Source organism: Lygodium microphyllum, chromosome 17 (assembly GCF_053477565.2).
Source record: "Lygodium microphyllum isolate KBCC chromosome 17, Lygodium_microphyllum_v1.1.10, whole genome shotgun sequence".
Classification (NCBI taxonomy): domain Eukaryota; kingdom Viridiplantae; phylum Streptophyta; class Polypodiopsida; order Schizaeales; family Lygodiaceae; genus Lygodium; species Lygodium microphyllum.
In genome coordinates this window covers 102,923,317-102,950,030 of record NC_141151.1, presented here as the reverse complement: position 1 = coordinate 102,950,030, position 26,714 = coordinate 102,923,317, and the positions used below count along the sequence as shown (strand labels likewise).

General features: G+C 40.0%; 1 protein-coding gene across 1 annotated transcript in view; it reads left to right on the top strand.

Annotated features, from left to right (window-relative positions):
• Positions 1–1,845: 1,845 nt before the first annotated feature.
• LOC148022210 (pentatricopeptide repeat-containing protein At2g33680-like) overlaps positions 1,846–26,714 on the top strand; it is a 100,408-nt gene continuing 75,539 nt past the window's right edge. Inside the window, exons 1-2 of the mRNA XM_087696817.1 lie at positions 1,846–4,329; positions 5,182–5,372. Of these exons, the coding sequence (XP_087552943.1) occupies positions 1,846–4,329; positions 5,182–5,372 (2,675 nt within the window). The remainder of the gene's footprint in view (positions 4,330–5,181; positions 5,373–26,714) is intronic.

The window sequence follows — 26,714 nt, the reverse complement described above, 5'->3', positions numbered from 1 at the left end:
TAGAGTTGTGTTGAAGTGCAACTCATGGTTTGAACCCATGTACTCATGGAGCTCAACCCACACTCAAACTAAAGCTGGGTTTGAATGATGAGTGCCAGTAGGGATATACAACAAGGGGCATGCTTTTGACATGGAATGCCCTAAGTGATTGAGACCTTCCTTAGCTTTTCTCCTTTTCTCCAAACCCATCATCTTTCTACTGACCCCTCCTAGAAGAGCCTTGGCATTCAACAAAAACTCTCTTGCCTTCTTGTAGCATCCTTTGTCTCTGGCTTCACTATTCACACTAAAGAGGTGGAAAGCTGGTTGACTTCGCATTGGTGTCGCCTCTATCTAAACCTAATCTAAGCAAAAATCTAGTTCACTATTTTGTCATCTTTTGTTGTACATTACAAGTTCTGAATATTATTGATTTAACATTTTCTTTAAATTACAAACGATAGATTGTTTATAATATTAGACCTACCTTACAGGCGACTTTTGTATAGGTTGGTTACACATGGAGTGACAAACGCCAACTTTGCAACTTGTTAACTAATCAAAGTGTTTACCCAAGGGTTGGGCATCTACTCTCCTTTATACACTTGAGATGACATGACTAGTTGTTAACCCACTAAACTAGTGAGCTCCCCATCCACTTTTGGAGGGCAATTTTGTCCTGTCCACCTTACAAAGAATATGGGTCCACTTTTTACATGTGCAACCAATCGACAAAAATTATATGAATGTTATTTTTCACTTTTTTGCAAAGTGTGTCCTTTTGGTGTGTGAAGGTCTTGCACGCATGTTTGCACCCAATTTCCAAAGTGTAGGTGCACACTCTAGGCAAAGGTTGGGCATTCCTTCCATTGCTTGGCAGGACCATTGCCAATTCATTGGCTCTTGTAAAGGATCGTTTGGGGATTGCCCTCCATTCCAGCTAAAAAAGCAACCAAAGCTTCTACATGCGCACAAATGTAATATTTGTACGCGAGACTAGCAAGATAGCGCATCGATTGCATGCACTTCACAGAGTTTACAAATGTAGTATTTGTATACAAGGCTAGCAAGTCTAGGATGGCACATGGATTGCATACATTTCAAGGAGTTTACACCTGCCTCAAGTCACTATCATGAGGCGATTAGAAAATAATAATAAAATTTCACAAAATAAATAAAAAATGTTATTTTCATAGCAATAAACTATAAATATGATAAGGTACGTAAAACTATAAATATAATAAGGTACGTATCTGAAGTTTCAATCTTCAGCACAACACCCACAAGATATGCTGGAAGTTAACCTCCTTCAAGAAAAATCGCCCTGCAATGTCTGCCATGTCTGCCCTATCGTTACGCTTGTGCGGTTTCGGATTTTTGCCTGACAAAAGAGGGAGGTGTGGCCAATCTGCAGCAGTGACAGGAGTGGCAGTTCAATGGATTTGCACCAGCAATGGATAAAGGAAGGAGCAGCAACGGGTAAAGGAAGGAGCCTTTCAGTGGCCAACCTGCAATGCTTGCAAAATTGTTATGCTTCAGAGCGGTTTCGGATTTTTTGTTCGAGAAAAGAGGGAGACATGGCAAACCATTGATCCGCAGCAGTGATAGTTACAGCAGTTGCACCAGCAATGGCTAAAGAAATGAGCTTTTCAGTGCCACTCTCTAGTGGCCTCAATCACAATTTGGGCCTTTCTGAGGGGCTTACATGCAGATGGAGTTAAAGTGTGGACGGACATTTACATCCATCGGACATGCATATGATGATTTGGAGATGCTACTTAATCGGCATTTTGGCCCTTCTGAGGGTCTTAGATGCAGATGGAGTCAACATTTACATCCATCAAACACGTATATGATTGTTCGGAGATGCTACGTGCAGAGGAAGGATTGGCTTTGTCAGAGGCAGGCTTCGGCTTCCGCTCTCCAAATGGATTCCCAAGTCTCGCTTATAATGAGCTTGAGAGTCAGGTTCTTGAAGGGATTAATTATTCAAATGAGACTTCGGACCTGCCTTCTGTGGAGAGCCATATCCAGTCTCTGCAAATGTGCAGAAAGGGGAGAAGTATGGTGCAGACTAAGTGTATGCATGTGCAGTTGTGTGAGTGTGGATTGGAGACTCATGAAGTGCTTGGGAATCATCTTGTTCCTGTTTTTGTGGATTCGGGAGGCATGTATGATGCACAGCAGTTATTCTCCAGATTGGTTTACCGGAATGATAATTCATATACTGCCTTAATTTTAGGTCACGTCAAGTGCCACGATTTCCAGCATGCCCTTGACCTGTTCAAGCAAGCCGATGAGACATCAGAATCCCCAAGCAGTAACCGATTTTTGGCCCTATTGAGAGCATGTGCTGGGTTTAAGTCTCTGGAAGAAGGCCACTCGATACATGCAGCAGTTATAAAGCATGGATATGAAAAGGACGCTTACATTGGCAACATGTTAGTAAACATGTACAGCAAATGTGAGTCAATTCTGGAAGCAGAGAAGGTGTTTGATATGCTTTTGGTCCGGGATGTGGTTTCTTGGAATACATTGGTTGCAGGGTATGCTGAACACAACCTTAATGAGGCAGCTTTGATTTGTGTTGAGCAGATGCAGCTAGATGGTGTGTTTCCAGATGCTGTTACATTTGTTTGCAGCTTGAATGCTTGTAGCAGCATGCAAGCCACAGATAGGGGACGAAAACTGCATGCCACCATTGTTGAAGAGGGATTAGAAAGCAATATTTTTGTAGGCAGCAGCTTGGTGGATATGTATGTCAAATGTGATTTACTTCTAGAGGCACAGCAGGTGTTTTATGAACTTCCAGTTCGTGATGCTATCTTATGGAACACCTTAATTGGAGGATATGCAGAAAATGACATGGGTGAAGATGTGCTCACTACTTTTAGGCAGATGAAATCAGCAGGTGTCTCTCCGGATGCTGTTACCTACCTGTGCACCCTGAAAGTTTGCAGCAGCATGAAAGCTTTAGAAATAGGCTGGAGTATGCATACTGAAATTATCAAACTGGGTTATGAAAGGGAATCCTCTGTTGGCAACTCGTTGGTGGATGTGTATGCCAAATGTGGCTCATTTACTGAAGGGCAATATGTGCTTGACAAGCTGCCAACTCACAATGTAATTTCTTGGACTGCCTTGATTGCAGGGTATACTGAGTATGGGCTCTGTGAGGAAGCTCTAAATTGCTGGGAAGAGATGCAATTAGGTGGACTATTATCCAATGCTGTCACATTTATTTGCATTTTGAAAACATGCACTGTTGGGGAACTCAGAAGTAAGGGCAGAGAAGTACATGCTGAAATTGCTAAAGAAGGATTTGAGAGAGAGCCTTTTCTTGGCAGCACTTTGGTTGATATGTACAGCAAATTTGGCTTCGTGGTAGAAGCACAGGACATCTTTGATGAACTGCCTACCAGAGATACTGTCTCATGGACAGCATTGATTGCAGGTTATGGAAAATGTGGTTTATTTGAAAAAGCATGGGAAATGTTCAATCAGGTACGGGTAAGGGATATAGTCTTGTGGAATGCAATGATCTCAGGATATGCTGAGTATGGGCTTGCTGTTGAAGCTTTGAACTGTTTTGAACAAATGCAAATGGAGAGAGTGTATCCAAATGTAGTTACATGGAATACTCTGATATTGGGCTGTGCTGTGCAAGAGGAAAGTGAGGGAGCCTTCCTGCTTTATGCCCAGATGCTGTGCCAAGGGAATATGCCAGATAGTGCTACCTTTTTGAATGTTCTGAGAGCCTGTCATAGCAAGTCAGCACTTGAAACGGGAAAAAGAATCTACACCCAACTAAATCATGCTGATATGTTTGATGCCACCAAGCTGACCAATATTTTTATCAATATGTACAGTAAATGTGGGAACATGGCTAGTGCTCAGGGAATCTTTGATGCAACATTCAGGAAAGATGTTGCAAGTTGGAATGCACTGATGACAGGATATGCAAACCAAGGAGAGATTTTGGCAATTATCAATTTGTTTGACAGAATGAGAGATGAGGGTGTGCAGCCAAATGACATTACTTTTCTCAGCATTCTTACTGTTTGCAGTCATGCAGGCTGTCTGGAGAAAGGCTTGTTCTATTTTGAAAGCATGAGCCAAGATTATGGTATCACTCCCACCATTAAGCATTATAATTGCATACTTGATCTGCTCTGTCGTGCAAGTCAACTTGACAAGGCTGTGGCCATTGTAGAGAAGATGACTTGCCATCCTGATGTTGTAACTTGGAACACCTTGTTGGGTGCTTGTCAGACTATGGGTAATGTTAATCTTGGCAGGTGGGCTTTTGCACATGCTGTCAGATTGGATGGAAACCAGGCTTCACCATATGTTTGTATGTCAAATGTTTCTTCTATTTTATGAGATGCAAAAAGCCATAGAAGAGCTGTTTCAATGCCCAACACCTCTGTAGTAAATGGAGAGACAAAACAATCAAGAAAGAGCCAGATGGAGATTGGTTGTTGTGGCTGGTTTTTGCTTGAAAAGAGAATCTATTAGCCAGGGCCGAAGATTATTTCTTTGGATAGCATGCCAGATGATGAAGCAAACTCAAAGAGCTTTTTCTGGTAGATGGCCAATATAAAAAAGGGTGCAGTCAGAGTTGTCCTTCCAAGCAGGTGTTTGCATTCACATCTGCAACAAGGCAAGATCAGCATGACGAATAGAAAATGGGTGCGTCAAAGTTGTCCTTCCAAGCATGTCTTCAAAATCACATATGCAACAGTGCACGGGCAGCAGGTTTTTCATGTGTTAGCAAGAAGTAGAGTTGTGAGAGGAGGGCTTTGCTAGACTTCAACCCCTCTCTTGGGGCAGTTGGCACTGTCAGAATTCCATTGGATCTATAGTTTAGAGAGAGAGAGAGAGAGAGAGAGAGAGAGAGAGAGAGAGAGAGAGAGAGAGAGAGAGATGCTCGGCTCCTGCAGATTGTCCTGGTGCCTTTGTCCCATCTCATCTCGCTACATGTGATCGCACGTGCCACAGGTGGCAGAACAGAGATTAGATTTCTTCTTTGCCTCAGTGAGAGGCGGTGGCAGAAGTGGAGGGCTCGCCAGCTGTGCTAGCTGAGCTGTAGTTTTACCACCCTCTTGGAGCTGTTGGCCCTGTCCACATCGACATTGGAGTTATAGTTGCAGAGGGATTGGACAGCTGCTGTTTTTGATTACCACTGTTCTGGATTTGCAGCAATTGCTGTGCACATCAGCATGGAGATCTCAGCATATAAATGTCATCTGTTGTTTCAAATTGCAGCAGTTTTTAGGGATGCTGTTCACCAATTTGGATCTGGGGTTTCAGCTTGTGACTTTTGGGATTGACACCGGCTGTTTTTCAGCCTGCAGCACACAGATGTGCGAGCTCCATGGCTGCAAGCTCAGGTACAGACTTCATTGACCAATTTGTGGGGGCTAATGAAATGGATCAAGACTAGGTAGTTGGAACTGTCAGAAGTGGGTGCAGCAATGGAATTGTGGCAACCTGCTGTAATAAACTGTTCAATCCATTAGCGGAAAGAGAGACTGCAAACAAGAGAAGAACACTGTAAAGGGAACTCAGAAGAATGTTCGGGAAATGGATTCCATATACTAAGACAGGAGATAGTTGAATACAATAGTGAGTCACCAGCTGAGTGCACTAATACAGACTTCCTCTCTCCAACAGGAATTGCAGATTTTAAGAGTATCCTGAGACAACAGAGGAGGAAGAAGCTCCAGCCTAGATTTAGGTTGTATCTGTGAAAAAATTTGGCCAATAATAAATTAATCAGGCTGGCCGGCCTGCAAAAAGAAATGTCAATAAAACAGGCGTCTAAATCACAGACCACATAAAGAATTGCTAGAATTTGGTTGAGATGTGTCAAGGAAAACCACTCTTTGGATCTTGTGCACTAGTATACTTGTATAGATGAGGCTTGATTGCCCCACCTTCCATCCCCTCACACTCCCTTTGTGGCATTGGAGAGTTGAGGGATGACTACATCACCAACACAATAAAGTCGCAGGAGGGACAACTATGCACTTCCCCTTCTCGGTAGAAGGAGAGCCTTTTTATGTGTTGGCCTTCATCTTGATCAGAGGATTTGAATTGGAGTTGGAGTCAAAGGAGGATGATAGCTCATTGGAGGAGTCCATATCTTGCTTTCTCTTCCTCTCTTTTTTCTTTTGTGATGCTATTAGCTCCTTGAAATCCTTGCATAAGTGGCCATTCTTTCCCATAGTGATAGCATTGGGCCTCAGTTTTCTTCGTCTCCTCTTTGTTGCAAATACCTCATTGTGGCTATCATATTGAGATGAAAGCCTTTCTTGGAACCTCAAGGATGCCTCGTACTTGAGCAACATAGAGGACCAATGTATAAAGCTCACTAATGTTGATGATGCCTAGGTCTGCAGAGTGTTGGTCACTTCATCAAACTCTCGAGGGATCTTATATAACTCCCACTAGATGAGCCTCTAGAAGAGTAGATCTTGCATTAGTGTAACACAAAGTAGGAATGACTAGATGGTGTCCTTTGGTGAAAATTCATTTGTTTGATCTTGTGAAGTGATGTTAGGGTTTTCACAGAGAAAACATAGATGAATGCGACTAAAATACAATTATAAATGAGAGAATGTACAAATGCTCAAAGGTAGAGCAATGGGAGTAGTTAGAAAGTGATGTCCACTTGAGACACATTGCAAGATTTGTGACCACTAGTTGGAGTTGAGTGTGAAAGAGCAGCAAGCTACTGGAAACCAAAACACAACAGTTTGGAGGGTAACATATTGCTTGGATAATGACGTAAGTTGATCACTGGAAAATAGTAGGAGGCTAGACGATAGTTACAAAGTGTGTGGATGATGCTAATGTTGGTTGTATGACAAAAATAATAGATTGTAGCAGCTTTTGGAGGTGGATAGATAGTAGGGTGGCTCCCTCTAACTAAAAATGTCGTTGTTTGGAGTAATCACTAGCAATTATAATAGAAGGCAACAATAATAGACAAGGCGCTAGGGGCTAATAGGAATGTGGTAGAAATTGCTAGGGCTAGATAGCTAGTGAATGAAGATTGATGGTTGAAAATCTGTAAGAAAAGTGGCGACCCACAAGAGAAGGGATGAAGAGAGTGGGTAGGCAACCTCCTATTTATAGATGTGGATCCTTCTAAAATTAAGTTTTGGCTTATGGGACACAAACTTTGGTAGCCTTTGAGTTTTGGGGTTGCTTTAATGAGCTAATGAATATTTAATATGTAATGCATATTTTTTAGCTTAATAGAGATGACCATATAGGGTTATAGCTTGCATGGTCGATGGACCCTTGTACACCATCTGTAACTTCTCCCACACCTCAGAAGCTGTCTTACGAGAGGTAATCGCTAGATGGATCTATTAAAAAATGTACTTGAGAGGAGTGAAATAAGCATGGGCATCATTTGTATCCCATGTAAGGACTACTTGTTCATAGTTATAGTAGGGAGGTGCCATTGGAGAGAATAAAAAGTAAAGATGAAGAAAAGAAGAGATGTAGAGAGAGTACAACCAAACACAACATTGTTTGCACTTAGGTATTTACATGTAGGTTGAAACATAACTCATCACGAAAAGAGTCTATGGAAAAATTTGAGTAAACATAGATAGTAGAGGGTTATAGGAGAAGTTTATAGTCAAAAGGTTCTGCTAGAATCTTGTGATAAATATCACCCAATCTAGACATACAATTAATGTAGATGTTATACATAAAAATACAAATTATTTAGGCATGCAACAAGATAGTGAGAATTGGGTCATAGCAACCTTGTGGAAGCAAAAAGCAAGTAGTTGTCTATAAAACACATGGTAGGAAGGCTAAAGTCAAGGCAATTCTGATCAAGACTCAACATATAGTAGCATATTGATTTTAGTAATGGAGCAATGTGAGGGCTGAATTGGAGCCGTAGAAAGCATCATCAAGTTCCCAAACACAAATGTTTGATACCATGTTGAAAATAGTTGGTGCAACGATAGAAGCATGTAAACATATTGAAATCAATTGCACAACACAAGAGAAGAGAGACACTATAAAGGAGAGAAGAATACTATAAAGAGAACTCAAAAGAATTATTGGAAAATGGAATCCATATACCAAGTCATGAGATAATTGAATACAATAGCGAGTCACCAGGCAATGACATCATCTCTCCAAAATGGAATCCATATATCAAGTCATGAGATAATTGAATACAATAGTGAGTCACCAGGCAATGACACCATCTCTCCAATAGGAAGTGCAGATGTCAGAGTATGCTGAGATAATTGAGGAGGAGGAAGCCCCAACCTATAAATAGGCTCTTTTCATGAAAAAAGTCAGTCAACCTAAATAGTGATAAAATAATTAGGTTGGTCATCCAACAAAAAGAAATGCCAATAAAAATGGTGCCTAAATCATAGGCTACATGAAGATTGGAAAATCATGTGCTTAACCCATTGATACACATAGACTCACACATGAACTAACTAATTTACTAATAGAAATATCATCTAAGCTTGTTATGCAATGTAGTAAATATATAGATGATGCTTTGATGCATATATTGAGCATATGAAAACTTTTCTAAAATCCTACTTGGGGGATATCTAAAGCACAATTACAATACTACTTAAGGTCTTAATGAGGAGGATGTTTTGGATACCCTTATGGACTCCAAGAAGGTGTGGAATCTTGTGACTCTTTTTATGACAAGGGTTCTATCTTGTTTTCCATTGTGTGTATGAATTTACTCTATATGCTTTGGTATATTGTTAGAAGACATTCCAACAAGTTGTGGATGAATATCATGGATGTGCATCCTTTGATGTTTAGATTGAAATGGGGCACATCTTCTGCATATTGTTTGTTTTGTGGATAGTTGGGACACTTCATGGGAAAATGCCCTTTTAAAAAGGATAGACACGTGAATTGATTGATGGTTTTGGAATGCATGATATTCTTCCTAAAGGTGACCCACACTTGCAATATGTCAAGGATAAGGATAAACAATTGATTCAGTCCTTGCTCATTGTTGCAATTTTGAATGGCAAGAGATACATAACAGAAATGATAAAAAGCTAGATATGGTACAACTCATTGGTCACATTGATGTGCTTCACACTTATGCAAGGAGGAAGGACAAACCCATTGGGGGGCTCATGATAAAAGACAAGGGATCATAAAGCACTATGGTTGTTTATAGTTTGTTGCTTGAGTGGTTACGTTGTATGATTTACTTGCTCATTTTATCTTTGAAAAGGGAGGGAAGGTGACTCTGCCTTGGAACCATAGATTATTACTTTGGAATACTTAGAATTTCAACCATCTACTTGAAAGAGAGATTACTATGTGCAAAATGCAATCTTACTATTGGTTGCTTTTTTGGATGAAGAGTTGCTAAAATTACATTGGAAATGGATGCAAAGAGAAGGCAGTAGCAGTCTTACATCTAAATTTGGTCTTTCTTTCCTTAAAAAATTCTCCTCTTGGAATGTTCAAGGCATTTTTCCTTGAAGCAAACAATTTGATATGTGGAGAGTTGTATGTGAATGCTCGGATGTCTTATGCACACATGTGCATAAAATTCATAAAGAAGTAGAAATAATAGTACACTATCATTACTTCAAGTGATTTTATATTGGTGTTTGATCATTGAACTATTCAAGTATGTTGATGATTGCATATGAGAAGTTTAGTTACTCTTGGTCAAACAATATGTGTGTGGGAGATTCCTTATAATTGAGGTGACACATGAAGGTAAAGTGATGCGACTAGTTGGTATGCTTGCATCAAATGTTGCTATGTATTGTGGTGATTTTGTGGCAACAATCTCTTTAATGTGGCAACCTTGATTCATTCATGATATGGCCTTGGCTATGTTCTTTGTAGCACTACTATACCTTCCACTTTGTCCAATATTTGAATACTTGGAGTAGGTAGGATTGCATATGTGTTATGCATGATGATTCTTTCTTACGAGATGTATTGGAGATTGCGACTTAGTAATACTATGTTCTTTCTAATCGCTTCTCTTAGGAATTTACAATGCTTGTACACCATGTACACCTCTTCAAACATTATTTAGACAAGTTTCCATTACATTTTAACTCATTGTTGGGGGTAAAGGTGCCTTTGCCTAGCTGCTTGTGTATTACTACACTGACAGTACTTGCACCTGCACACTGCAGGCGGTGGGCACCCATCATTGTCACTTCATTCTTTATTCTTTCAATGACATTTGAATAAAGGGAAGGCTGGTTACACATTGTGATTGTTGGAGTTCCCACATTGTGTGTGTCTCTCTTTCTTGCTCTTGCTCCTTCCACCATAGCTCTTGTTCTCGATCGTGCTTCCACTTCAGGGATCGCCTCTCTTCAACTGGTATCAGAGCCTTCTTCTTTGTGAGCTCGAGCTCTCGGCACACTCTCAGCTTCCATTCGAATATCTACATCAATCATCTCTTTGTTGGCAACCATAGCCACTTTGTTTGAGCTTCCTATATCGGTTGCATTTTTCTTGGGAACTCGTTGAGACTTCTCAAGCAAGTTGGAGCACCCCCCATATACTGGTGTAGCATCATGTTGTGTGAAATAGGCCCTTTTTTTAGCAACAGCTTACGTTTTTCATCTCCTACAGCATATCTTCTTCATTGGGCAGCTATACAAGTACTTATACACTTGGTTTTGATGCTTGGCATTGATCCTTCCACTCTTGGCATTTGATTTGAGTGCTAAGCTTCAATTTTGGACTGATATAACAGTCCACAGACTATCATAAAATAGGGCATCACTTATCTTTGATGTCTATACTCATTGCCATTGGTTGGATGATGCCCAGTTGATGCTTATAAATTCGAGGAGGCTATGTCATTGCTTGGAGTTGATTTTGAACTAATTTAACCACTTCATTTACTTTGTTTTGGTTGAGGTTTGCTGGCTAGAAATACAGGGCAGCACTCTATTTGATGCTTCTATGGTCAACTTTGTTGGTTTTATGATGCTCGGTTATATTAGGGTGATGTCTACATGTATGGGAATGCTATGCCTGTGTTATGGGTTGGATTTGGAGCTGATTTTGGTACTAAAATATCTTGGTTTGACATTGTATTCACTGTTGTATACATTAAGATTGAACCAATTTAACAGGGATTTTATATGCCTATTGCTTCTGGCTATGATTCGGGTATTCTATATGCACTATTGATGTGCACCATTGATGCTAGTACATTGGTATATCATATGGCCATGATTTGAGGTGTTTTTGAGATTGATTTAAGGATTACTTTACTTAGCTTTGATAGTGAATTTATTACTATAAGGCTGAAGCCTATTTGGTCAGTGTATACTCTACCTATTGGTCACAGGTGCTTCCCAAGTGACATATGACTACATGGATGTATACGGAGGTTAGCACATGTCTTGTATTGCTCTGGAATACCTTTTGAGCTTCGATTGAGCTTTGTTTTGGTTGGCATTTGATTGACATTGGTCTACAATGGCATGCTTTGTGACAGTCATTATGCCTATGGTCTATGCTTGACCCTTCGATACATGCTTTGACACGTGTTAGAAATGCATGCTCCTTACATTGTCTGTGTTTGATTGCCACCTGGAGCTTTAGTTGGGCATTCATTTGCATACTTTGGAGTTCATGGATGCTATTTGTGTTGTTAGAGATTTGACATTGACTGTTACATGATGTACTGGATGTTATAGGTGATGCTTGACCGATCCCTTGCTTTGGATGCTTCGTTGATGTACGATCTTGGCTCCATGATGCCTTATGTATTCACATGCTATCTTTGAGCTTGGTTGCTCGATTGACATTGAGATGAGATTGGGATCTCTTACATATCTATGCTCTTGATAGATACTTGTCTGGATTGGATGATTTGGGCTGATATTCTCTTTGACCATACACTGATCTTTTTATTGATTGCTTTGACACATTTGTGTGTTTGGCTCATGGTCTTTGACTGCTACAGTGTTTGTTATATGCCCACTTCATGCAGGATCTGACATGGTAGTCATACTTGACTTTGGATCATTGTTAGCTCATTGTTTGCTCTTTTTTTCTTATTACTACGATTTACTACAACAAGCTATTTTATGCGGATTGTGATGTATTTACTGAGGTTAGTCATGTCATTTTGATGTACATTTGGTACTATTTGATGGACAGCTGGTCATTTTAGCAAATTTCTCTTATTTTCAGTTTGTTTTAGTAGTGGTTTTGGCATGTTTACTGCTAATTATAGTAGGTTGTTTTTTGCATAGTCAGTCTCTATTTGACTCATTATGGCTAGTCATCTCAAAGATACGACTTTGTTTAACATTGCTAAGATGGATGGTACCAACTATGGCTACTAGAAGTCTCAAATATGGCAGGTTTTGGTACAAAAATTGCAGATTAAGCCACTAAGAAACAAATGTATTAAACCCAAGAACATGGATGATGCATCAGGGCCAAAAATACTTCCAAAAATGCACTTTTGTTAATCACGGGATTAAAAAATAGGCCAAAGAGAGTTTGCCACATGTGCAAGAATATAGTATTCTTGTCTCCTCTTTTTTAGAGATAGTGGAGTCCATTTCGTGATTCTCTCTTCTTTTTTAGCCAAAATCTCCAAAATCTGACATGTTTTGGAGTCCTAAAGACCTTATTTACTCACAAATCTGACAAAATACATGACAGAGATGTGATGAAATTAATAATGAGTTTTTTGAAAGTCAGGAGATCTTTCAATATTCTTTTTGGTGCCCAATACATATTCATTTGTGTTCTTGATGCTACTTTTTAGTTCATTCATCCCTCTTTGAGCTTCTTTCTCTGCGCTTTCATTCTTTTCTTGGCTTCCTCTAGGCACCCTTCTCGTTTAATACACTCTTGCACAATCTATAGCCAGGGAGCAGATGGAAATTGGGAGCCCAAAACCTTTAGTGTAAACGATTGGGTTACCATGCTACCATCTTGCAAGGGCTCTCATAAGGTGACAAGAAGAAAACAAGATGATATAAAACATCACTGGAAGGGGCGTATCATTACCTTCAAAATTATGCCGAAGGGTGGTTTGTCAAGGTGCAACATGTTTACATGGCCAAGGATATGCACTTGCCTCCAAACGAACGTGTTACCCAACAAACACATTGTAAGTTATTAGTTGAATAACATATGTAATTCTTTTCCATTTAGGCAAGTACTAACAACTGATTCTTCATTGCAGATATCTTTTCGTCAACAGGTATTGAATGGCAACCTGTGGAAAGCTTAAGTGGGACTTTCCATGCCATTCATAAGGTATTGGCAGACATTATTTACGCCGATCAAACTGTGTCTTTTTTTAGTGAATGCAAGTTTTTATATATATTATGCACAGTATGTGGTTCCCTCTAGAGCGGATAGGTATGGGCATATCGAAGATTTGCCATTGCCAAGTTTTTCATCTCTAAGCTGGGAGATTCCTGACAAGGCAACTGTGCAGAGTTTCAAATTCAAAATATCTTAGGATATTCAAAAGTTCATGATAGCTGGAAGGATAAAAAAAAAATACGTTTATCATGGTTTGTACCCCTCCATATCTTTGTGGCTTGCTTCAAAATAGCAAATTTACAAAGAATGAAGGTATCCTGGCTAAGTAGAAACTTTTCGGAAGAGGATTTGGACAACACTATAGGGACGCTTTGGAAATCTAGAGAGTGCGACCATAAGGGTGATATCTTGAGGTGCAGTGCATGCCCTCAATCCTTGGCTTTGGCTTACAGTATCCCTTGCCAAACTCTTGCTTTGGGCTTTGATTACAGGAGATACAAACTAAGATTGGGTATTTGGGTTCCCTTGGATTCTGATATAGATTACACACCGTATAAACTTGCGGTGCATGTTTTGCTGCATGAAGAAGCAAAGGAGGTGAATGTTACTTCCAATTGGAGTCTGAAAGATGTGAGGGACACCTTGGAATTGCTAGATAATACATCCCCTAGATATAAGTTCAAAGTGAATGGCGTAACAATTGGTAAAAGAGTCGAGCACTCTTTCTCTTGTATGAGTTGTTTGTCTCCCACAATTGTGAGTTTTGAGCCTTGAGAATGAAAACTTTGTAGGAATTTATCTTAATTGAGTGACTGTCCTTAAGATATTTCTTAGTGGAAACTCATAAGCTATCATGAAGCAAGTTGTCTTTCGAATGTATAGAAATAAATGTACATTACATTCGATTTATAAGTGAAAAAGAAGTTCATTACATCATGAGGTACAAAAATGTCATATAAATGTACAAAGCCAAAATAACAAGGCTTGTGTATGCTTATGTTTGCTCTTTTGATTCTTCTTTATCTACTGCCTTATTCTTTGTTGGCTTTGTGGCTTCTTTATCGATTTCTTCAAAGATGTTTTTTCTCATAGGGCCTTTCTTCTTTGATTGTTGAAAGAATTTCACCTTCACAGGTACTCTCTTTTCTTGGGGCTTAAGAGGGGATGGATCAAATTTCAGAGGAGAAAGCGTTGGCATTCCTTTTCTTTTAGACTCGGCAGCAGTGGTCTTTGTGGCTGACTTGTCATTGCCATTGCCATTGCCATTGCCATTGCCATTGCCATTGCCCTTGCCCTTGCTCTTGCCATTGCCGTTACCATTGCCTCTGCCCTTTCCCTTGCCATTGCCATTGCCATTGCCATTGCCATTGCCATTGCCATTGCCATTGCCATTGCCATTGCCATTGCCATTGCCATTACCATTGCCATTGCCCTTTCCCTTGCTTGTGTCCTTGGCCATTGAAGTTTTGGGAGGAAGAGGGGAGTGAGGATCATATGGTGCAATTGCCTTGTCCAAAATCAACTCAATGCATCTCTCCCTTATCCACCAAACATACGAATCAGGATAGTATCTACACTGTAAGAATAAATGTTATAAGTTAGTGAAAAGACATCATGATAAGGGTCACACAAAAATCAAATAAAATTAATAACTTACATTCACTCCTTCTATTTTTAGCAACTTTGAATCCATTGTTCTGCAAATATTTGATATAACTCCACAAGAATGCACATCAATTTGCAATTGTACTTCTTGTAGAAGAAACATATAAGGCTTTTGAGGATCAGCAAGATCCTCATATGTAGTATCCAAAAACGTAGAAACAAATCTACCAGTACTACAAAAGGAAGCTTTGTTAGTTCAAAATATAATTTGTAAATATAATCAAAGCAATTAATTTTCTTTCAACATACATTTGTGCTTGGCCATGAACACCGCTGAGAGAGTTCATAAAGATAATTTCTATAGTAAGACAGTTGATATAGATAAGACTCCAATGCCCTTTGCAAATTCAAAATAGAGGTGAGTAGAAGGGTGAAAACAAATGAATATAAATTTTCCTCCGTAGAAAAGAAAAATACATTTCTACATAAGGAAAAAAGATGTGGTAATTTGTCACACTATCAAAAGTACGAAAGAATGGTGCAATATTAGACCCAAATCTTGCAAATAGTTCCACTGAGAGAAGTGGATCAACAACATATATGGCTCTACGGATATCAGGAGTGAGAGAGGAGACGAATGCCTTGCAGTCAATAGCAAAAGCTATTTGAATCGATCAAAATCAATACAAATTACATATAAAATATACTTGAACCTATAAGCCTTACCTTATGCAACAAAAAACAACGGAGTCAGATAGTTGGACATCCCTTTTCTCCAACATGGGCTTGTCCTCAGGAGATATACTAAGGTAATCCTCCTTCTCAGGTTCTGTAGAAACATTCATAAGTATTTGCCCATACACTTTACCCATCCTCTTGTAGTTGATGGGCCCAAGTGATGCGTCTTTCCTTTTTTAAACTTCGTCTTCAGTTTCCAAGACCTCCTGCCTTTTTTCTTTCAAGATAGACTCCTGCTGAGTGGCACCCCTTGTAGAGTAAAGGTGAGTGACATCCTCGACCTTTGGCTTTTTCCCTTTCCTGGACAATTTCGGGGGAATGTTAAGGATGTCATAGGCTTTTTGATCGGTGGAAGGCAAGGGCCTCAACACTTTATTGAACCTATACCTGATTCTGCTAATCATGCTAAAATCTTTATTCATTAGGGTAATTCTATGAGCATGCGCAGCGGCAATGTAAGCATCGTTCATGAAATCAATGAGAAAATCTTCTGCCGCCTCTTGTAGAGCAAGAATTACTAAGAGTTGCCACTTCTTATGAAGACCAGAGACAGTTGCCACTCTAGACAATCTGTCAGAGTTTTCTTTTACAACTCTTATGAAAGCAGCCTTTGGAATCACGTGCTTTGTGGCTTTCTGGGCTTTTCTAATCTCACTGAAACACCTATGCATGTAGAAGAACCGAGACTTCCTCTTTTTCTTTTGTGGCTTGGGAGGTTCACTGGCTGGTGCAGCACAAGTAGGCTTGGGTGCAATTGGAGGGGATGAATCCTTCATAGGGGAAGCCTCACCCTTAGCTTCTTCAACTTCAGGAGAAGAAACATTCTCTGCATTGGAATGCTTTAACTCCACGGAAGATGCCTGGCCAACACCTGGTGTAGGGGGGATCTCTGTGGCAATATCCTCTGGGGCCTCTGATGAACCAGCTTAGCAATATTTGAAGGGAGTTCCTCCTCAGATTCATCAAATTGTAACTTCCTTCTACCCCTAGTGTTCTTCCTATCTACATAAACTTTTCTTGCAGTTTTCCTTGTCCTTGACATGTAGAGGAGAAAATAAAAGAGCCAGAAAGACAAAAGAGAGATAGAAATTTTCTAGAAAATTTGACAAGATAGCATTTGCTTGGGGGCAGCAGGCACGATACAGAGTGAGGAGGAACAAATGCAGAAGACGGATCTAAGCGTTCGCGCCGTATCGAAGACGAGCAAAACTCCTACACCCACGAAAAGCTAGCCTGATATGATGCGCAAGGGCAATAACGTGGACCACCGAAAGACGCCCTTGCTTCATATTGAACAAGGGGCCATGAAACGACGCGAAATGAGGAAACCCAGAAAGAAGTAGAAGCACCCTCGCTCCGTATCGGGCAAGGGAAACCGATACAATGCGACAGGAGAGGAACACAATAGGCGCAGAAGTGGGATCACTCCGTATCAAGCAAGCACGGCGCGAGAGCTCAAGAGAATGTAAAGTGTACACGTAAGCAAAAGGGTCCCTTATATACCCTCGTCAACCATGCCACGTGTCTTGCATTAATTGTGCTAGGTGTCTACCTAATGTCTATATGCCACGTGTCAACTAACGATTGAGCCATGTGTCATATTGCCACGTGTCTTGCTGACGTGTGTCATCCCATGTGTTGTTTGCCACGTGTCGCACCGCGGTTTTGCCACGTGTTTGCCAGCCACGTGTCGCATCAGGCAATGCCACGTGTCTTGGTCTAACGGCTAGTGCCATGTGTCAATGCCCAATGTCTAGTGCCCCATGTGGATGCCATGTGTTGGTGCCCAATGGCTAGTACCACGTGGCATAATTGCATGCCCTATATAAGGAGGTGTCGATCATCTGTATGGATTTTTCGGCTGCCTTTTCGGACTTCTTCGTTCGTCTCTTGATATGGCGGGAGGGCGAGTGTTCCATTTTTTTCGGGTTTTCCTTCTTGTGTCGTTTCGGGCGTAGCCTTCTTCTTGTCTCGATTCGGCGCGGCCTATTGCGTTCCCAGATTCTCGTTCATTCCCAGATTCTTGTCCCGATACGGCGTGAGGGCGAGTGTTCGTTTTTTCGGGTTTGCCTTCCGCGTCCTTTCGGGTGTAGCCTTCTTCTTGTCTTGATTTGGCGCGGCCTTTTGCGTTCCCAGATTCTCGTTCGTTCCCAGATTCTTGTCCCGATACAACGCGAGTAGCAACATACGTCTTTAGCGTTTGCGCCTCATCGCGTCGTATCGTGCAGGCCTTGCAAATATGTTTGAACCTAGAGATTTTGAGGGCTTCAAGGTTCTACCAGGGAGTAGGAAAAGAAGAAGGCTTTTTACAGGCTCAAGGGCTTCAACATGTGATGAGCTTGTGCATTTTGTTTCTTTTCCATGCTCCACCACCAGTGTCAGAATGCCAAGGACATCTCCAGGGAAGGGAAAGTCTGAAATGAGAGTTCTTGGAGTATTAGAGCTTACTGATGTCACTCCATGAGAGAGGCTTCTTGACTTTATCCTTCAGAATGGCATGGATCTCTCTTTCTATGGAGTTGTTAAGAATGTCTTTAATCCTGATTGGGATCTTGATAGTGTTTTGCAATATTGTAAATTTTTTTTTTGGAGGACTTTTTAGAGTTTGAAAATCTAGCAGGTCCTGCTATTAAAGTTGATACAAAGGAATATGTCCATGTTCCTATTGGGTCAACAGGCAATGAAAAGTTAGTGTTTACTAGGTGTGGTGCCCACTCTCTGGACAAGTTTTATGTAAGAGACATATTGTGCTCCACTCATTCCAAGAACTGCAAGATTATGTCAAAGTCTGATGTTTTTATTATTTTCACCCTTGTCAAATATCCTATGAAAGCTGATGAGCAACAATTTGAAGGAGCAAAGTGTGCTAGCTTTTGTATGTTAGATGACCTGGTAGATGAAAAGAGGAGGTTTTAGATGTAGATTTTGAGGCTTCTATTGCTGAGAAGTTGGATGTTGCTCGAGTCCAAAGTTGAGACCATCATTGAGGAGAGCCAAGGAAATGCAAACCCTATAACTGATGAGAGTTCTCACTATACTGTTCCTTCTCTACCATCTATACCTTTCAAGGAGAAGAAGCACATATTAATGTCAGATATTCAAAAACTTTTCAATCTTAGGGAAGATTATTGTCTAGCCATTATTGCAGAGGCTTCTGATGTTGCAAATGGGATAGTTGACACACAGAGTGAATCAAAGGAAGAGATACTCAAACTTGATACTGAAATTGGAGATGATAAGTTTATTGATGCTGGTGAAGCCCTCTCTCTTTGTTTTGACAAGGCAAAAGATGCTGAGAAAGAGTTAAGTATTACTGATGAGGAGTTCGATCGCATGCAAAGCCAACTTGGGATTTCCAATTTTGGAAGAGAGGAGTCTGAGTACGTTAAAGAATTGATAAACACCAACGAGACATCATCATCAATAAATTTATGGAATCTAGTTAAATTGGAGTACGATGAAAACCAAGTGGTAAGATTATTTCGAATTTGCTTTTACACATTGGTAGGTTTGAGTTCCACGCTCATTTGGTATGGGTGTTATTTACAGTTGGAGATTGCTGATTCAGATAACTTCTTAGGACGTGGCAAAGGATCGAGAGCTGGTAGTAGTACATTGAAAGACATTGCACTTGGCCACTACTTAGCTAGGATTGTCCCTAATTCCTTTTTAGTACTTCATAGTAGTTTCTCAGATGATGCATCATGGCCCATACTTTGTATTAAAGCTCTTACAAGGCTTCTAGGTTTCTCAGGATTACAATATAATGCCCACAAAGTAATGCTTTTGGAAAAGATTGCAGCAATTAGGATTTTTGGCTATGGTCCAAGCTACTCTGCTTCTAGAGCAGGATACTTTTTGGCCTTCACATCCTACACCTTGGCTGCAAACCGAACTGATGTAAAATCCAAAGTTGGCTACAAGGGAAGAAAATTTCTATGTTATAGAGGAAAGATCCATGAGGAGGAAGAGAATGTGAGAGCTTTGGAAAGCTAGCTTTGTATATATTCTATCTTATATATAAAAGTGTGACTGCTCATGTGTCATTTCCATCTTTTATCTGCATTCTTTGAAGTTGTCGTCGAAAAAACCAATTGAATAGCTCCTCCAAAGCATTGCTTTTTGTAACTCCTCCCCCATGCCTTATGCTTTGAAAATAACTTGTGTGTGCTTGATAGTGGGATTTTTCCATGCCTTGGCTACTATAAGTTGCTAAGGGGCCGTGCTCCTCCACAAAGTAAGGCCCATGAATATGAAGAATATGCTGCAATACAAAGTAACACTCGTCTAGCTTTTGAGCCTCCTATAGAGACATCGGCCAAGATATCTCTTGTTTTTCTTGAAAGTATTGGATTCTTTCTCAAGTGAACTTGGCCTCCACGAAATTCCATTTTTGATAGTAATGCCTTGCATTTATCAATACACTCATCTGATAAAGATAATGGCTTAATGGAATATGCGTAGTCAAGATGCAACTTGAGAAGCTTATCGATTATTCTAATCTCTGCATGCAAAGTACAAATATGAACATTCTTAAGAGAGATTGAAAGAATGGATCCCAAATGTCTTCTATGTTTTTAAATTTACTCAAATCTATATAGTCTCTATTTGGGGCTCTTCTTAGTAGTCGCAAACTACTCCAATCTTTAGATCCAACACTTTCCATGCAATAAATGCAAGGATATTTTGCATTTGCACCATTACATATTCCAAGCATACATTTGATAGTTTTTAAATCAACACTCATATGCCATTCCACATTAAATTTACCAACCCCATCAACTACCAACATTTCGCCTTCACTTTGAGACTTAATGATATTTGGAATACCTGTATGGTTGAATAACCATTTCAACGTTTGATGATTTTCAATTGGTACCTGGGCTGCAATCCACCAAATCTCCACCTCGGATTAGATCTTATGCAATGGAGCTTGGCCCTCACCATTGATGTGGTCCAATGCCATGTTCATGAGGCAAATGCTAACTCTTTCCATCTTCTGTCCCTTTTGAATCTGTGCTTCATCCAACTTCAAGGTAAACTTTAGAATGCCATAACTTTATTCTACTGTGATTTTATACATGTGAACCATTGCAATTTGCACCTTTTTTAGATCAACCCATATATTGTTAAACACATTGTAATAAAAAATTGCATTTTTTAAAATTTTCATAGGACATAGACCCTTCGATGTGAATGTACTCTCCAAAAACATGTGGAATCTTGCGATTCATGGCAATTCTTGTAGTCGAAACTGCAAGGGCTTGGGCCAATCCAAATGCAGTTACCCTATTGCGTCTAAGATTTTTAAAACATAATCTAGAGATAGCACGATAACCTTTCCGACTTATACCCACAGTATCACACATCTCTACAATTTCATTTGCTTTCACCGTGCCTTTTAAGTCCTTTACTAACTCTTTGAGAGTTGGACCTCTCAAATCCGCATTTTTGGGTGACTTAAGAATCCTCAAAATATCTTTCTTATTCATGGTTTCCTTCAAAAGTTCGATTCTTTCCTTATTCTCTCGGATATTGATGCCTAATATGTTAGAGACATATTTCTTTGTAAGATTTAGTCTCCTTTTCTTTGCTCTCTCACACAAGTTGGTTATATTTTTTAATGGTCTCTTCCTCTCTCTAAATCCTACTAGAGTTTCTCTCAAGCGTGTTAGCTTATCCTACAATGACTTGTTAACATTTTTCAAAACATCAATTTGACTTGTCAACTCTAAATATTTGTTTGTGTAGTTTCTAGTGCCTTTTTCATTTCGTGCATTTGAGCTATATATGTGTAAGATGCAGAGTATAACCTCATACAATAGCCAAGCACCCTATTGTAACCTTCTCCAACATATCTTATATAGTCATGGACATTGAAAAAAGGAGGTGGTTTACCTATAGAAGGATCCCTGGGATAAATATTTCCGTCCATCCACAAATCTATATGCTTCATTCCTTGTGTTTGCAACCTGTTGGCTTCGATCTCATCTATCAATACTCGATGATGTATACTTCTCCAAGATGTGTCAATCGGATCTAGCTGAACAGTTAGCTTGTATTTACGTGTGCTTGTGCCTGTGTTATTTGAAGAGGTATTGCTAGACATTTTAGCAAATGAACCGAGCAAGAATCTCACAGTGATAGGAAGCGAGTGCAATAAAAAGAATGGCGAAAGAGAATAGTGTGTAGAAAGAAAACACGGGAGCAAACAAATGCGATTTTCATGCAAAAATCTCGAAAATACAAAATCTCTCAAGTTCCAAGACAAAAACGGCCGAAAAGGTGACCCCTGACCTGGATTAAAAGATGAGGGCAATTAATGGCGGACCTCTTCAATGAACCAAATATTCTCTCATTAATCACATCTGGACAGCCAAATTTAGAGGTTTCATTCTTTCTAAACCTCAACTAATTAGCAACTTAATCACTTTCTTATAAGTGCCTTTTTTGAAGCATTTTTGGCCCTAATGGATGACTGGGTTGATTTAGATGCACTATGCGAGTCCACTATCATTTTATCACTCTGTGAAGAGGTCCACAATAATGTTGTTGAAGATGAAGATTAGAGTGTATGGAATCTATGGGAAAAGATTCTGGAAATTTATGCAAAGCAGAGCCATGCTTCACAGATGTATTGGCTTAAACAGTTGATGGATCTCCACATGAAGGAGGGGATCCCATTTTCTGCTCACTTTAGCTAGTTTCATTCTATCATGAAGAATCTGCTTCAACAGGGTATTGAGTTTTACAATAATTTGCATACTTTGTTTTTGCTTGGCACTTTACTCAAGTCTTAGGATGTATTTTGCATTGTGATCTGTACTCACAAACTTGATGGGCTAAAATTGAAAGATCTAGAGAGCGCTCTTTTGATTGAAGAAATTAATAGGAAAAACAATGATGCTTCTCACAGATCACATGCTTTATTTATTAGAGGTGGCATAAGTGGCAAGAAAGATAATGATTGTCATGGAAAGGATTCTCAGAAGTCCCAATCTAAGTCACGTGGATGCAGCAAGTCTCGTGGGATGTAAGTCCTTATCTTACATGCCATTATTGTGGGAAAGTAGAACACATACAATTGCGGTGCCATAAGACGCGTGATGACAAGTACAAAGAAAAGGAAAAAGAAAAGGTACATGAGAAATCCAATGATTGTAGTATTATACTTGCAAAGTCTAGTGTAAAGATTGAGGAGATAAATGTCATGCAGCCTGAGGAGTGTGATGTTGACTACATCTTAGCAGCCTCTTCATGTGATGTCTCTCAACTGTTGACCGAGGCTTAGTCTATGCATACCTAGCGTTGGGTCTTGGATTCGGGTGTGTCTTTTCATGTGGCCCCCTACCATGAGTGGTTTCATATCTATCATAGTGTATTTGGTACTGTGCAATTAGGTGATGATCGATCTCTTGCTATTGTTGGAATTGGTGATGTCACTGTACAGTTTCCCTATGTTAGCACTTTTGTTCTACATAATGTAAGCCATGTACCCACCTTGACTAAAAGCCTTATGTCTACCGGGAAACTTGATGATACATGTTATCATATATGCTTTGGTGATTCTGCATGGAAGATAACTCGTGGTAGGCTTGTTCTTGCAAGAGGTGCCAAGTCTTGCAGCCTCTATCCCTTGGTTGTATATGGTACTATTAATTGACCATGTTTTGTTAGTGGGCTCTATCCCACATGTATCTCTCTGGCATGCTCATCTTGGGCATATGTCACTTAAGGGAATGAAAATACTTAGTGCTTTGCAATATCTTCCACCTTTTGACTACTCACATTTTGAGTCTTATGATCATTGTTTATATGGCAGGCAGACTAGGAATTCACATAAAAAGTATGGTATTCCACGCATGGGTGAGCCTTTGACTCTTGTGCATTTAGATGTATGTGGACCCATGCCCTCTCAGTCAATAGGGGGTGTCAAGTACTTTTTCACATTTATTGACAATTATTTACGTAGAGTTTAGGCTTATCCCATAAAGTAGAAATTTGATGTCTTGGTAGTCTTTTAGCATTAGCTTTCTTTAGCAGAGAACTAGACTGGGTATAGGCTCAAATGCCTAAGGACCGATAACGGGGGTGAGTACGTCTCACATGCCTTTGAGAAGTTTTGTGACAAGCGGGGTATTAAGCGTTAGTTGACTCCCCCTTACACCCCTCCCCAGAACGGTATGGTTGAGCATATGAATAGGACTATCCAAGAGAGGGTCTGTAGTATGCTTGGCCAAGCGCGCTTACCACAATATTTTTGGGCTGAGGTAGTCTCTACTTCCGTACATCTCATTAATAGGTCACCTTGCAGTGGTATTGACTTTCAGGTTGCAAAGGAGGTATGGATAGGAAAGCCTCCCTCATATGCTCATTTGCATGTCTTTGGATGTGAGGCCTTGTGCCATGTGCCCAAGGAAAAATGTAATAAGCTAGATTCTAAAAGAGTGAAATGCATTTTCCTTGGCTATGGAGATGTGCATGAGATGGGATATTGTCTTTGGGATCTGTAGGCGTGAAAAGTCATCCGCAGCCACATGATGTTGTGTTTCATGAGGAAAAAATGCATATATAGCTTGAGAAAGTTGTTGAGATATGTAGGGTTATCTTTTAGGAGGAGCCCCTTGCTCCCATAACACATCCAGCTAGATAGCCTGCACCAATAGTCGATAGTCATGGCTAGAATGTTAGACAGGATGTTGGATGAGCATCACAACTTGCATTGAGGCGTTTACTAGAGATAGACAACCTCATGACTGCTATGAGCCCTCCATGGATTATGCCTTGGTTACAGATGCATGAGAGCCTCTCACCTATGATGAGGCTATGTGCAGGGGTGACATTCACTCCTAGGAGAGGGCTATGCAATTTGAGATTGACTCACTGCATAAGAAGTGTACATGGGTTTTGGTTTCCTTACCTAGTGGCAAGTGGGATTTGCCTTGCAAGTGGGTGTACAAGCTGAAAAGTACCCTTAAACACCCTAGGCTAGCATACAAGGCCAGATTGGTAGCAAAGGGTGTAGGAGCATGGTGTTGACCTTGATGAGGTCTTCCTTCTTGTGGTTAAGATGACCACCCTAAGCTTAGTCTTGGCTTTGGGGCTACACAACTTGACTTGGACTTGTATTAGTTGGATGTCAAGACACATTTCTTACATGGGGACTTGCATGATGAGATATACATGGAGTAACCTAAGGGCTTTGGAGTCTAGCAGGGAACACCTAGTGTGCACATTGAGGAATAGTCGTTATGGCTTGAAGTAAGCACCTAGGGAATGGTACCACAAATTTGACACATTTATGCAGTCATAAGGCTAGAGTTGTAGTGCTATGGATTCGTGCTTGTACACGAAGAAAGCTTGTGATGGTTCATTACTACTTTTGGTACTCTATGTGGATGACATGATTTTAGTAGGAAAAGCTCATGATGAGCTAGATGCTCTTAAGGCTCAGCTCAAGAAGAGCTTTGAGATGAAATATCATGGGTATTCCACAGGGCTGAAAGAGGGATGTAGATTGGAAATCAGCAAGAAATGCAATTGGCATGAGCACCTCTCTCATGGTCAGCAACCATTGACACCTATAGCAATGGTCGTAGTAGAAATCTTTGAAAACATCATAGAGGGGTAGTTCATAGGTTAGTAGTTGAAGCAAAGAACTAGGGAAGTTTTGAAAACAAAGGTGTTTTGTAAGGGGGAATAATCTATAGGTCAACAAGTGTTGGAAAAACATGTAGCTTGAGATTGTTCAAATTGCATCATTGGGGAAGATTTTTTGGAGGATACTAAAGTCTTGGCCATCACTAGGGCCAAAGAAAATAAAAAGATGGATTGGGATGAGCAAGAGAAGGCTAGGTAGCCTTAAAAGAAGTGCAAATATTGTAGAGGAAAATAAGGGTAAAGTAGTTCACCACCATAGATCCACTGTAGGAAATGTAGAAAAGACATGAGATTAATCAAGGCCACTAAGCTTTGTAGGAGATTTTGTAGCAACAAAATGAATATGAAGAAAATTAGGTCTGTATGGGCAGTAAGAAGGCTCTCATGACTTGTTCAAAGCATTGGCTAAATCTTCAGTGTAGAAGAAATATGTTGAGGACAAAAAGGGTATATTAGAATGCAAGTAATAATACCTATCTAGTCAAAGGTAGTGGACTACAAGCCTATTTTCCAAGTAGAATATTTGGGAACTAAGTTCGATGATGTGTTGTTGGATGAAGGATCAGGGATAAACATAATCCCTAAACAACTATATATTTCCCATAAGCTGTAAGGACTAGTATTGTCACTTGTTCAAGTGAAGATGGCCAACTAGAGGAGACTTTACCATTAAGGATCTCAAACATGTTTTCTTCCATGTTGCTAGAGATAGCAGTGGCTTATATGAGGACCTTGGTATAAAATCTTACCTAAAATTCAATTGAGTAAAAGAAATCACCCAAGAAAGCTTGTTAAAATTTTTTCCCTTGACACTATACATACTGTACACACAGCACACAGCACATAGAATTAGTCACTAGCATGCAAACACATAAGCACTTTTAGGAAATTGAATAGGAACACATGCACTTGTAACTTTGAACTCCTCACATGGTATCCTAACTTAGGGTTAATCCATCAAATGCATTAGGTGCATGCACATTAGGCACCTATTTCACTAAGTGCTTAGGGTGCACACACACCTCTTAGGAGCATTGTATAGGGGTAGCCACTTTCCTTTGGAAGAAAGGAATCTCAGGACATCAATGTAAGGTTGTTAAAATGAAACTCAACACTAAGACCCTACATACCTAAGGCATTGTAGTGCATCAAGGTCAAGTTACCAAGAGAGAGCATTGAACTTAAGTTGTAGGAAGTTGAAGAAAATGTTGGTTTGGGCTTAATATCCTTGGCCACTTATGTTGAAGATCATGCAATACATTGTCTTTTTCTTGGTTTGGGTAGACAATGTGTATGATTACCAAAATACTACCTGTGGTGCATAGTGTAGAGCCTGTAACGCCCACTTTGGCATGGTACTTCAAGTAATTTTTTAGAAATGTGACATTTTTAACCACAATGTCAGTACTCTCTACTATCACCAA